The sequence below is a fragment of the Salminus brasiliensis genome, chromosome 9, assembly GCF_030463535.1.
Source record: "Salminus brasiliensis chromosome 9, fSalBra1.hap2, whole genome shotgun sequence".
In the NCBI taxonomy this organism is placed as follows: domain Eukaryota; kingdom Metazoa; phylum Chordata; class Actinopteri; order Characiformes; family Bryconidae; genus Salminus; species Salminus brasiliensis.
In genome coordinates, this window is record NC_132886.1 from 16,378,198 (window position 1) to 16,391,820 (window position 13,623).

At 39.5% G+C, this 13,623-nt stretch overlaps 1 protein-coding gene across 3 annotated transcripts in view; it reads left to right on the forward strand.

Moving 5' to 3' along the window:
* adam19a (ADAM metallopeptidase domain 19a) overlaps positions 1–13,623 on the forward strand; it is a 106,064-nt gene that overhangs the window by 73,840 nt on the left and 18,601 nt on the right. For all 3 annotated transcript variants that reach the window (XM_072687590.1, XM_072687592.1, XM_072687591.1), the window contains exons 7-12: positions 3,188–3,253; positions 4,247–4,318; positions 4,529–4,695; positions 7,610–7,694; positions 12,388–12,530; positions 12,680–12,857. In XM_072687590.1, coding sequence (XP_072543691.1) covers positions 3,188–3,253; positions 4,247–4,318; positions 4,529–4,695; positions 7,610–7,694; positions 12,388–12,530; positions 12,680–12,857 — 711 coding nt within the window. The remainder of the gene's footprint in view (positions 1–3,187; positions 3,254–4,246; positions 4,319–4,528; positions 4,696–7,609; positions 7,695–12,387; positions 12,531–12,679; positions 12,858–13,623) is intronic.

The following is a 13,623-nucleotide window of genomic DNA, read 5'->3' on the forward strand; positions in this document are numbered from 1 at the left end:
TTTGCTATATTTACAACTGCCATTCACACAAAAACTGGAGATTTTGAGCACCCAAAACTAAGATGTTTGGAAGTACTGTTTCATGGGCCTTGTCATAAAATACCTCAACTTGTCTCTGAATGTATCCCCCCTGCAATATATTTGGTAAGACTTACTTTAGGTAAGAGTTAAACCACAAAGCACCCCTAAGCTCTCCTCAGTATAATGTGTGAGTGTCTTTAGCTAATAATGAATAACAATGAGTCATCGTCATTATTAGCAAAGTGACTTCGGTCTTGCCTGCTGTGCTTCATGGCTTCAATTGCATGTAACGTAATCAAAGAGGCAACCTCTTGTGCACACACTCACACACAGTCGAGTGACAGTGTAATCGCGCTCTCAGCGCTGCCATGCTTGTGTTGTTATTGAACCAGGAGCACTCATGTACAGGAACATTTTGTTCCGCTGAGAAATGGCGGCACTTGCAACTCTGCAATTCACCGCGGTCTGGGGTTTGATGCAGGCACGTTCTGGGACCCCACACTGAAAGCTAAACCAAGGGGCTTGATGTTTCAGAGCTCGGTTAACCATTCAGCCCAGGTTAACCTTGGTTACCCATTCAGCCCAGGGCAACCATTCAGACTGAGGACGAGCTTGAGTGCAGACGATAAAAGGCTTCTAACATCTGCTCTGTGTTTGCCGTTTTTTTGGGGGCTTGTGTACACAGTAATCCTGTTTGCTTAGGAGAGCAAAAGCTCCTCGTGTTTTCTGTTCTAAATAAGCAACACAAGGTCGGTCATAAGCCAGTAAACGCAATGGACCCATTCTGCTGTCTTCATTAGTTCGAATGGCTTTAATATGTCTTTTTCAATCCAGTCGTTAATATTGGGTAAAGTCATTTAGTCTCTGTTGAGAAAAGCAAATATGACATTCTGATGAAGGCATTTTAAGTTAATGAGCAGCGCTTTCGTCCGTTGTGTATCTTGGCTCGCCAGAGCCCCAGGAAATCAACAGCTCATTTTTTTCAGGCAAGAAAACACACAGGCCTCAAAGATCTTCACGAAATACTTCTAATCTGTGATGTTGACGAGAAGTTTCTAATGGCTCTCTGTTGTGAAAGATGGATTCCCCCCCCCCACCCCCCACCCCCCAAGATCTTTCCATACGCAGCAAATCTGTTGGCACAGTCGGTTATTACTCACTGGATCATGCTTTTTTGGCTTGCTGCTCAAGAAGATTCATCAAAAAGCACTCTTACTTTCTGAGATGGAATCAATGACTCACGTATGCAAATCAACCTAATTACTCCTTCCCTTTCACTCGTCTTTCACTCGAAAGGCGTATTTTATAGAACACACACCAGCTCACACAGATTTAAATGGCCAGCCCTGGCTGACTTAATGAGGCTTTGAAATGAGTGGACACTTTTCATTACTTCTTAGTGAAAACAAGCTCGTCTCCATCGTGCTGCGGGATAGTGAGGCAGAATCAGCCTGGAAGATTAGTATAGATGGGGATTCTGGGAAATGACACAAGGACAGCAGCACTGCTGGCTCAGTTATTGACTGCCTCTCTATAACAATTACCTTTATCCGGCGACATATTCCAGGGCCTTTCTGCATTCACTGCCACCCTAAACACCCACAACTCTTCTTTGCTGTTTCTACTTCCTATTAAATGTACTTCCTTATGATTGCCATGAAAGCTCCAGCTAAATGAAAATGTAAAACAAAGGCTTAGGAAGAATAAACGTACCTTGTGACTCAGGTTTTTTCAGATAGAATACTCATTTATACCCATATTTTAAAATCATTGCCTTGTAATATGACCATTTCACAGATGTCAGTGTTTTGATGTTTGCATTGAGCCTAACTGAGGAAGGATACTGAATGAGGAAGAATACTAAATGAAGATCTTTCCTTTTTTACAAAACTGTCAAAGATTGTAGTCATGTGTAGGCCATACAAACCAAGGCCATACTTGTATGTATGTATGTGTTTTTGTGTATGTGATTGTTTTAACTGAATATCAACAAACCACAATTTTAATAGATCTAGTGATCATTAAAACAAATATATAATTATTCTGATTATGAATCACTCAATTACCAAATAACCCTTATGTAGCTTGCTTTCAAATTTAGATTGAGATTATTTTATGCATTTACTAACAATTAAGTAAATGCATAACAATTAACAATTAATAATTACTAATAATTAAGATACTGTTTTAATTAATTTTCCCACTAATATATTATTAATATAGTATTTGTAGACACCAAGGAATTGCCTCTTTTTGTTAAAGGGTGTGTCTTAATCCATAAAGATGTGAATCACTGCTAAAACTACATATTTACAACAACCTGTGGCCATTCTCCTCATTTATTTATTTTAACATCTCTTGGTTGACTTACTTGAAGATTTCTTGTTTTAACACTCCATCCTTGTCCATATAAGACTCCCACATCACAGATTAAAACTCTACTCTCCACAGAGTAGGACTCTCCACACCAGAGTGATGACGTTACAAATGTATAGTCAAGTTTTCCTTCTGACTCTGTAACAGTTTATCCACATGCTCCTTTCACATGACAGACAGCTGCTCAATCTGTATGTTTTCATGGCAGCTCTGTGTAAAGATTGAGGGGGTTACTGCTGTAAAAAGGAACAGCAGCAGTAAAACTGTATTACACACTGTTATGGTTAAACTTTTAAACTATTCTCAACTATTAAATTAGTTGCCAACTAATCTGGTTGTCAGTTTTAGTTAACTGATTACGGACTGGGGCATAAGTCAGGCGTTGGCTAGAGGGCTGTCAACCCCCCAGCACTGGTCAGTGGAACATTGGGACTGTGTTTTCCAGAGAGATAGATCTGGATACAGGACCTGAATTGTTTTTGATGCAGAACTAATCATCCAACATTCATTCAGCAGGAGACTTTAGGTGAAATGTTGGTTAGGGTGTCTACAAACAAATGGGCACATAGTGTATAAACATATCTGAATGGTTACTTTATTTTTTTATGCATACTTGGAGTACAAATTTAAAGAAGACGTTTGTTGTCTTTGTTTTTGCTAGTACTTTTTCATTACAGTCCTCAGTGTCACTATCCAGCTCATATCTAGTTTTTAAAGTAAATCATACACTTTTCTATGTGTGCATAATAATGAAAAAAATTCTTAGCCTTATTTTTGTGTACTTCCACAGGTGAAACGAAATGCCGGGGGCACAACCAAGTACATGGAGCTTTTTATAGTAGCTGACAACGCACTGGTAAGCCCATGATCCTTTTGCACCCACAGCTATGTTAATTACAGCTTATACAGCGGAGAAAATGATATGCAATGTTCACACCCATAACTCGGCAACGGCTAATCTGAGTCTTAAAAGGGAGGTAGAGGAAGAGCAGACACAAGCTTTGAACTTGAAATTAGCAAAGGTTTAGGCTTAATGATCGCCTTCTTTCTTTACATACAGTAACCAAGCAAGTGGTGTTCTAATAGTGTTTGACTTTCTCTCATCTTCTCTCTCTGTCTTTTGTGTTCTTGCTTTTCTTTGTGTGCTACTAAGTGAAGTGAAAGTGTCCCGGTCTGATCCAGCACATTGATGCTTGAATAGCATCACCTATTTAAATATGTCTTTTTGTTGGTCTTTTTGTCTAGTATTTGTCATTGGAAATGTGTCGACAGGTTTTAAAATGTCTGTGTCGTATTATTATACAGTGCAATTATACAGTTGTTTTTGCATTTTAAGTAGTATAATTAAAAAAGGTGTATACAGACACATACATAGACACACACCCCAGTGTTTGTGGACACGCCTTCTAATGAATACATTCAACTACTTGCACCCATTGCTGACATAAATGTACAAATGCCTAGTCCCTGTAGAACTATTGGCAATCGAAATGGAGACTGTGGAGCAGATAAGGGGTATGAAGCCCCCTAGCTTTGAGGTGTGGAGCAGTGGAACTGTGTTCTCTGGAGTTATGGTGCTCTATCACTTTTGGGATGAGTTGGGTCGTGACCATCCAACATCTCGACCTCTCTAATGTTGACCTCTCTTGTTGCTGAATGCAATCAAATTCTTAATGCTTTAATATCTAGTAGAACCTTAAATCAAGTATTTCTCTTGGACCACTCAACATGACAATTGGTCACAGTCTAAAAAACAACTGCCAGATTCATGTTAAGTCAAAAAATAAAGGACGTAATAATGTAATAATGTTTATCAAGCCTTTCTCATAATGTCTTACTATGTTTTTAGTACAAGAAGCAAAACAGGGACATTGAAAAAACAAAACGAAGAATTATGGAAATCGCCAATTACGTTGATAAGGTATGCAAGAGCATCAACACACTTGTTAACTTGAGCTTATGAACGTTTTTCTGTTGTTCAGTTGCTATTCTGTTCTCAGTGGGTGGAACATTAACATGTCTGAATTTATCAGGTTTTCTTCATATATGAACTCAGTTTTGCTTTGTCATAAGCTTCAGTAATAATCAGTAGGTCATGTTACTGATTGTATATTGTGTTTTGATTGGTCAGTTCTACAGGGCTCTGAATATCCGGGTGCCTCTGATTGGTTTGGAGGTGTGGACAGATCGAGATCATTGCATCATCAATGAGGAACCCAACTCAACTCTGTGGTCTTTTCTTCAGTGGAGACAGAAGCTCAAATCCCGCAAGAAACACGACAATGCACAACTCCTCACGTTAGTCACAACTTCTAGTACTTGTGTACATTTAAAGATGTAATGATTTTAAAAAATGTAGACCTTCCCTGGTCAGGTTTCTGCTAGAAGTCAGCACGAGGATGTAATGGAAGCGCAAACCTGACTCATACCTATGACTGTAAGACCTGACTTTAAGACCAGGCCCAATGGGAGCTGCTGATTCTTGCATGCACTAACGGAGATGGATTATCACAGACTTACTTTGTCATCAATATTCTTGAGTTAATGTTTGAAGTTTTATGCTGGGATAAGCTGAAATTTAACACATTTGCATAAGATACTAAACATCATGCTCTGCTGGTGTTGCCAAATATTCAACAGTAGAATCAGTATTGTCTCATAAGTATCAAACATTTTTGGTACCATGGTTGATTTAGAAAATACCTCTACAATGAATCACTTCATGAATTTCATTTTCTTCTGTGGCTGCATTTTCGAAACTAAACCAATTTGACAGGAAAATCAGTAATCTATCAACCCCATGGGACGGAGAAACTCAGAGAACGAAATGCACACATGATGCAGCACAATGTTTCTGTTTGCTGTAGCAACCCTGCAGCTTGAAACCCCTTTGAATATCCAGTTTCACAACCATGACTTTTCTTGTGCTTGGTGGTAACACCCCCCCCCCCCCTTTATTGGTTCCTATGATTTTCAATATATTTTTGCTGATTGTACCTGTCAGAAAACATCTACCCACTTTCTACTTTCAGAACTGCTTAATCCTCTATGACCTTTCCACCAACCAAACACATCCTTCTCATCATCCATGGCATGATTGCCACTGATGTACAAATGAACTTTATCCCTGGTTCAATTCAAGGGCACATTAACTTATTTTCCACACTCCACAGCTATTCAGTGAAAGAGAGAGATAGAGAGAGAGAAAGAGAGAGAATGTGTGTTCCTTCAAATAAAAAATAAAATACACTTCTAATGAAATCATGAAAAAAAATCACACATTACAAAACAAACCTGACACTTGTCCTATCATTGGGAAACTGCAAATTCAATCTGCAGTAACGCCAAAGCAATGCAAGGCTGAGAGCACAGTCAGAGCACAATTGTCCTCACTCTCTCTGGGTGGGTAGGTTGACCCTCCCTCTCCTACATCACACGGCACAGTGTTAGCCAATATAGGAATCCAATATCTGATGGAAGGTGATGGAAGAGAATCAGACAGTTATCGTTCTTCTCCAAGCGTGTTCAGCTGCATAATGACGTTGCATTAGTGTCAGTCTGAAAGTTGCAGTGGGTCTTAATGTTTTTTGGAAGGAACCATTAGCTTGCCTTCATCCCTTCAGCACTGGTAGCATTGTATCATTGGTAGAATTGGTCTTAACAAAACTGAGCCAAAAAAACAAGACTCGAGCCAATATTGTGTGTAAGAAATTATTCCAAATTCACCACAAATCTGATAAGTTCTCAGGCCCTGTTGGTCTTGAGTTCAGTAGAAGACCCCCCTTCAGTAGTTTTTGTCTAAACCCAGACAAAAGACCCAGATGCTAAAACCAATAAACTATTGAGAGTGTTTGACTAAGTGTTTATTTTAACCGGTGTAACTTTTGTAGCTTTTGCGATACTGGTTTAACGGCCCAGGAAACTCACAGACCAATCGCATGTGTTGTACATAACACACGTCACTACTCAGCCAATCAGATCTGTACATACTAACGTACAGGGAAGAGACGAGAGATAGCGATCAGAGAAGAAAGTGTGCCAGAGGAAAAATCATACACATGGCGTCCTCTAAAAAAGAAACCAAGCCTGAAACCGAGATAAACCCGTGCGTTTATTCTTCCCACCGGCGATTCTGGACCAGTATGTCTCTTATGTTTATTATATGTAATTATTAAAATCAGTAATGCCACTATGCGAGAAGGTATTAAGTGCTTTATTTTTAAATGCACATTTATTTGGAGTGTTTGTTATTGATAATTTATCCAGTTCAGTGTGACAGTGTCAAACTGACAATAAATATGGTTGAAATATATCTATATAATTGTATGTATATATAATTGTAATTGTCTCTGAATTTGATTTCAGTTCATAGACATTCAGTTGTTGACTGCAAAAATTGCTAATATAACTACTAGGCCACATCAACAAGCAGGATATGTCAATGAATCAGAATGCAGGTTAAACATGTAGATGTTCCTGGCCTTGGCTTAAGGAAATTTGCCCTAACTGGACCTTATTGAATTTTAACCCCATTAAGCTATGTGACGTTTATTACACCCTGAGGATTACTGATCAGTAACTACATGCAAAGCGATGCAAACTGGCTGAGTTGTTCCTATGTTATAAGAGTGGGGGGGAAACAGAAACCACCAGTGATTTCAGGGAGTTTAAGAGGTTACTTTTGCATTGGGAGCTTAAGAAATGTAAAATTTAATGTTTTCATTTTTTAAAAATAAAATAGATTGATGAAGGATGTAACCACTGTTGATGTTTCAAAATATACCCTTCATGCCATACAGTTCATATATGGAAGCTAAGCTGCAAAAAGAGGCCTATTGGTATCATTTCATAGCAATTTTCAAATATTTCTTTTCATACTTCTTTACTTCAGGTTTGTAAAAATTGTATTGTTCATTGTGGGACCAAAATTTTCCTCTCAGTACACTTTGGCATCCAGTTGTCTTTTTGTTGTTTTAAATGCTAGGGACATGACGTTTACCGATAACTGAAATTGTAACATTTATACAAAGTTCCAACCCCACAAACACACACGGCTTTAAACTAGATTCCAGACTCTCTTACTGTATCGGTAATCAATAACTGCTCCTTTCTCTTTGTGCGCTCTCATCAGAAGCTTCATAATACTCCACAGTGCCACACGGTGTCAGCGCTCATGTTTATTGATGTGTTGTTTTCCTTTTCTCCCTCACAGTGGGGTGATCTTCAAGGGCACCACCATCGGCATGGCACCCCTGGAGGGCATGTGCAGTCTTGAAAACTCTGGCGGCATCAATGTGGTAAGCCAACAAGTGGACATCCTTTTGAACTTTACCATTGTACAGCTGTAGGCATTGTGCGTGCGTGTGAAAGTGTGTACATGTGTGTATGTGTGTGTGTGTGTAATTCCAGTGTACAAGGGGGTCTGATTAAGAGATCAATATCTCTCACACAGCTGATTAGTCTCTAATGGGCTCTATTAGCTTGCTCAGTAGCAGAGAAGAGGCTGTGCGGAATACTAATAGGAAGCGATGAATCCTAGTATTGCACTAAAAGTGAACAGATTCATAATAATGGAGAAATATAGTGAGCATTAAAGCCTTGTAAAAACAACGCTCATTTCTTTTAGTTACTTCGGGGCAGAAATGTAGTGGAAAAAGGATGGGGAAGCCCTAAACTTTAGTCGGCTGGAAGTGTAACTGCAGAACAATGGAAAATGTTCATGAGCCAAGTCAGTCATATCTAAAAGGCGTTATAGACAGGTGAAGTGAATTCTCTCATTACAATGGCACCTGTCAAGGGGTCAGATATACATATTAGGCAGCAAGTGAACAGTCAGTTGATGTGTTGGAAGCTGGTAAAATGGGCAAGCATAAGGATCTGTGCCACTTTGACAAGGACCAACTTGTGATGGCTAGATGACTAGGTCAGAACATCTCTAAAGCACAGGTCTTGTGGGGTTTTTCTGGTATGTAGTGGTCAGTACGAAAGTACCAAAAGTGGTCCAAGAAAGGACAACCGGTGAAGCGGTGACGGGGTCATGGGTTATTATTCTACCATTTTAAGATGCCAACTGACTGACCACTACTGCCACTGACCTCTCTTTCTCTTTCCCTAAATGATCAGATCTACCTGTTGAATTGCACTGCCGGATGTTGCCGGTGGTCTTGTTATTTGTTACATTAGCTGATTTCCAGGCAACGTAATTGCTTTAAACTGCTCCATTACTGAGAGCTAACACTGAGAGCTCTCCTTCTGCCAGCTACCACCATGCAAGCTATAGCTGATAAAGTAGTTCTTTTATTCTAATACACAATAATTGCTGTCACACGAGAGACCTCCAGGAGCGGGATTTACCACTACTTTAAAAGTAATGCTCTGCATTTGGTGAGAAGGTGAGGGTGGATTGGGAGAACATTTAAACAGAGCAGAACTGTCTTAAGGCTTGTTTATACTCCCTTTACGTACCAAAAGTAAGTTATACGATTCAAGTGTTGGAATCGTCACTGCCCTTAAACATCCATATGTCCTTTACGGCAGTGGTGGCTCAGCGGTTAGAGCGCCGGGATATCGATAACAGGGTTGTGGGTTCGATTCCCTGGCTCGGCAAGCTGCCACTGTTGGGCCCTTGAGCAAGGCCCTTTACCCTCTCTGCTCCCCGGGCGCTGGAGTTGGCTGCCCACCGCTCTGGGTGTGTGTACTCACTGCCCCTAACACGTGAGTGTGTGTTCACTACCAGATGGGTTAAATGCGGAGGACACATTTCGCTGTACAGTGACAAATACGTGCACCTTTACCTTTTACGTTGGCATTAATATATATACCAATATATATATCAATACCTATACCAAAGGGTAGTTCAGTATCTAAAGTTTCTGACAACAAAAACACAATGATGGTGGAGGAGGATGTGATAATGTACTTTTAAAGGCAAACTTTAGTTGTTTTTTTTTCTGGTGTCTTGAAGAATTTGTTTTCTGGTGTCTTGAAGAATTTGCTACACTGCCCCCATGATTTCCAGTGGTACTGCTCCATTTCATCCATATTACAGAAGGTTCTGACCGTATCTGAATCTGTAATTAACATTGACCATAAAGGAGCCATTAAACACAGCTGTGTTGAGTTAAACGAGATTTTTAAAATCTCAATAATTAGTCAATGAGTAAACTTAGTTAAACTACATACAATTTTAACATCAACATGAATTATAATACAGTAAGACAGAAATACATTAGGGAGGGTCTGAGATGTAGCAAAGTGTTTTTAAACTCTATATTAAGATTTCAATAATAGGTGTGGTTAGGGGTGGGGAGCATGATATTGTTGGTTAATATTGTATTTTCAAGCCAGAAAATGTTTTAGAGGTGGCCAAAACTCATCACATTTTGATGGGTCATTTAATGATTTATGGTGAATCCCATTTGATATGATCGCAGATATGAACTAGAAAGGTATATTTTAGTCCACACTTTTAATTCCTGACTCCACAGCTACACCCCTTACATATTAGCTTCACAGCAGTGTTGGAGTAATACGTTTTATGATTAAAGTTTTACAATTATAAGCAAAATAGGCCTAAGCTCAAGGAGTTTTTCCTCTGTGTTTCTCAGTGCCAGTAATCGCTCAACTGTACTGGTGTAATTGCTCTGGATTAAATATCACCAGGTACAATATCATTTTCAGGGATTTTGTAGTGAGGTGCCAACCTCATAAGGGCAGGGGAAGTGTAATACTGCTGCGTGCTATATTTCATTTTTGATCTCATAACGACAAACGGGGATGGTGTTGATGTAGCTGTCCACAAAATCAATGCTACATGCTCATCATCCCTGGTTTATCAGATTGTGTCCTACAGTGAAGCGCGAGAGAGAGAGACGGAGAAAGACAATGTCACACGGAGATAAAAGAAAGGCCATTTTGGTACCAAGTGTGCTCCCTTCAAATAAAGCAGATCCCAGCCTTTTCTAACACTTCGTCTTAGAAGACACAGTGTCCTATATATAGTCGTAGTTCAGCTGAAACCAGTGTTTACTTGCAAAGAAAAACATTAGAATTTTGCTGTTCGTGTTTCCTTTCAGACTCACTGAGAAAGATTGCTTGACAGAGACATTTTATAAAACCTGAATGAAAAAAATGCATAAACGCATGTTCTGCAGAAATGGGAACAACGCACATTATGAGCATGTAAATATAAAAACTAATAAATGATTTTGGCATTTCATTATCCACAGATTTTTGCTGTATGGCCAATTTCTGACATATAAGGTCATGCTGAACAAAATATAATAAGATGTTGTCAGTGAAAGATATCCAAGGCATGAGGCTAGGCGGAAATGCAGCCTAAACACCTTTGGAATCCTAAGCAGCTCGTCTAACTCTAATGGCCTCTAATAGCACAGGGATATGTTGTAATCTCTGTGAACCTAAATTAACAGCCTTATTCCAAGTGGCTGCTCGCCCCTCAGCGACTGTCCGTTCCCAGCAGCCACACATAACCAATGATTGATGTGGAGTTGTCTAATCCCCTAGCAGGGATTTTGTTCCAACTACAAAATTGACTCACACATGCAAAAAATATGCCAGACCTCATACGAGAGCAGAACTGAGTAAGAAACTGCTTTCCTAATGTGGATCAGCTTTGATCATGACAGTGTTTGCAGAACAGTGCCAAAAGATCAGTCCAAAATAATCATTTAAGCAGCCTGGGAACTTTTTCAGTAGACTACCTGTAGTTTACAAGGGGTGTAACATTCCGTTTATTTTATGAGCTGTCACCCAAATGCTGTCAGTCTTTGGGGAAAAAAAGTCCTTCTATTAGTCACCTGAGTTGCTGCTAGACTGAGCTCATTTTGCAGCTTTGGCAAGTATCATGATTTGTAGCCAGTTTTCAGTTCTTTTTTGGGGGGTGGTGTACTTTACAAAATGCTACTGAATTTGTGAGATTTTTGGGACACCTTGAATTCTCCACAGATGAAGTCTATCCACAGATTTCCAAACAAATTTCATGACTTTACCATGAAGGTCATATTTGCGCAGGTGTCGCCGCACAGTAAAACAGTGCACCACCACTCCTGAGTCTGGCTAATCTTCCGGAAGGTCTTTTGCACTTAAACAGGGGTGTTGATTTGCCCTTTAGCAATAATATGAACAATTCTCTATGAAAACGTTCTTAATTTTTGCAGACATTTCACATTTACATTTAAGGCATTTAGCAGACGCTCTTATCCAGAGCAACTTACAAAAGTGCTTTGCTATTTACCCAAGGATAACCTCAGCTATTTTGAAGGATACCTCTAGTAGAAATGGCTATGTTCAAATGCTTTGTGAGCTTCAGATATTTTATTTATTTTTTAGATTGCCAGGCAATTACTTAGAGGTTTTAGTGGCCACTGATTTTTAAGGAGTGTTATTATTAATAAAGCTTTGAAATTTGCATCAGCTGGCTATTCCTAATGACGACGGTGAACAAGCCATAGCCCTAACAACCTAAATAGTTAAAAGTTATCTAAAAATCCAACTTATTTGGGTGCTCAGATTTTTGCACACTTTTAACTACACCACAGGCCATGCAGACCTTTTAAAGTTGAAAGTATACTTTTCACTTTTTCACACATGCACATTAACCTAAAACGTTTCCGGATGTTACCCAGAGTAGAGCAGTACATTTCTTGAGAATTCACAGTGGGTCATGCCGTGCCTCTTGCATGTGTTACATGACCGCCCCTTGACTATATCACGTGGAACTGTAGTGACAACACGCCTATCACAGAAAATCTTCTGCTGTACACTACATGTGCGAAAGGGGAACTCTTTGCAGTTTAACTGAAGCATTTTCCCAGAATATTCCATTGGTTTCTGAGAATTTACTGTACTGTATTATATGGAAAAAGCCATCACACATCACACTAATTATTGATTTTTTTTTTGTCTTGATTCAAGTGTGTCTATCAATCCCACGTCCTCTTCAGTGTATGTATTCTGGAATTCCTTTAGGATCATTCAGATTTGCCCATTGGAGCGGCTGCCACCATGGCCCATGAGATTGGCCATAACTTTGGCATGAGCCATGACCATGAGGGCTGCTGTGTGGAGGCTACTGCTGAGCAGGGAGGCTGTGTGATGGCAGCGGCTACGGGGTAAGCAACACCTTCACCTTCCTTACTGGGAAAACTCTACTGTTCCTACATGTAAAAGTTGGAATGGTCCGCTGCACTCTGCCAGAGTTTGCTCCATCTATATTCACCTTTTATCTTGTACTTATCTTGCCGTTTTCCATGCCTGACAGGCATCCGTTCCCTAAGGTATTCAGTCACTGTAGCAAGAAAGACCTGGACAACTACTTTCAGAAAGGAGGGGGCATGTGCCTGTTCAACATGCCAAACATGAAGGACCTGGTTGGTGGGAAAAGGTGTGGGAATGGCTTTGTGGAGGATGGGGAGGAATGTGACTGCGGTGAACCAGAGGTAATATGCATGCACACACACACACACACTGTACTTGTCTGATTCTAGCAAACTGAGCATCCTTTGATGAATTTAACAAACAGTTTGATTGTGTTACAAACTACCATTTTAATTAGATCATATGATCTAATTAGCCTTAGATGGGTTAAAGCAATCCTGTGCTTCCTCTGAACCACTGCAAACGCAATGCAATTAGACAGCTGAAGGTCTTTGGAAAAGGACACTAACTGCCAGTGTATCCAGCAATAAATGTAACATCATACTTTTTTATATATAAAGCAAAGCCAGTAGCACACAGAAAGCTCCAATATCAAATACTGATCAATTTTACATCCCATCCCATTATGCACATAACATAACAACTACGCTGAAGCAGATTTCAGTGAGTAGGACCAGAAACATACTCCAGCATACAACGCAGGTAACAGAGGACAAATCAAAATCAACACTGTTCCACCATGACAGTTTCAGAATGGTGTTGCATTATGAACTGTGTCTATACACCTTTTTATGTCTGCGTAGCTTGAAGCGTCTGCGTTTGCATCTTTGTGTGAAGTATGTTTCAAGCCTTAAAGGGCTGACAAAACATTAGGCACGATAGAATTGAACATGGATTATTCAAATAAAGAAAACTTTTATTCAACAAAATGATTATGTTGCATTATTATGATTATAAACAAATAATCAATATTATTTTTCTATATGAACAGGTGATGAAATATAATTTCACAGTAACTGGAATGCTTATTCATTTGATGACAATTAT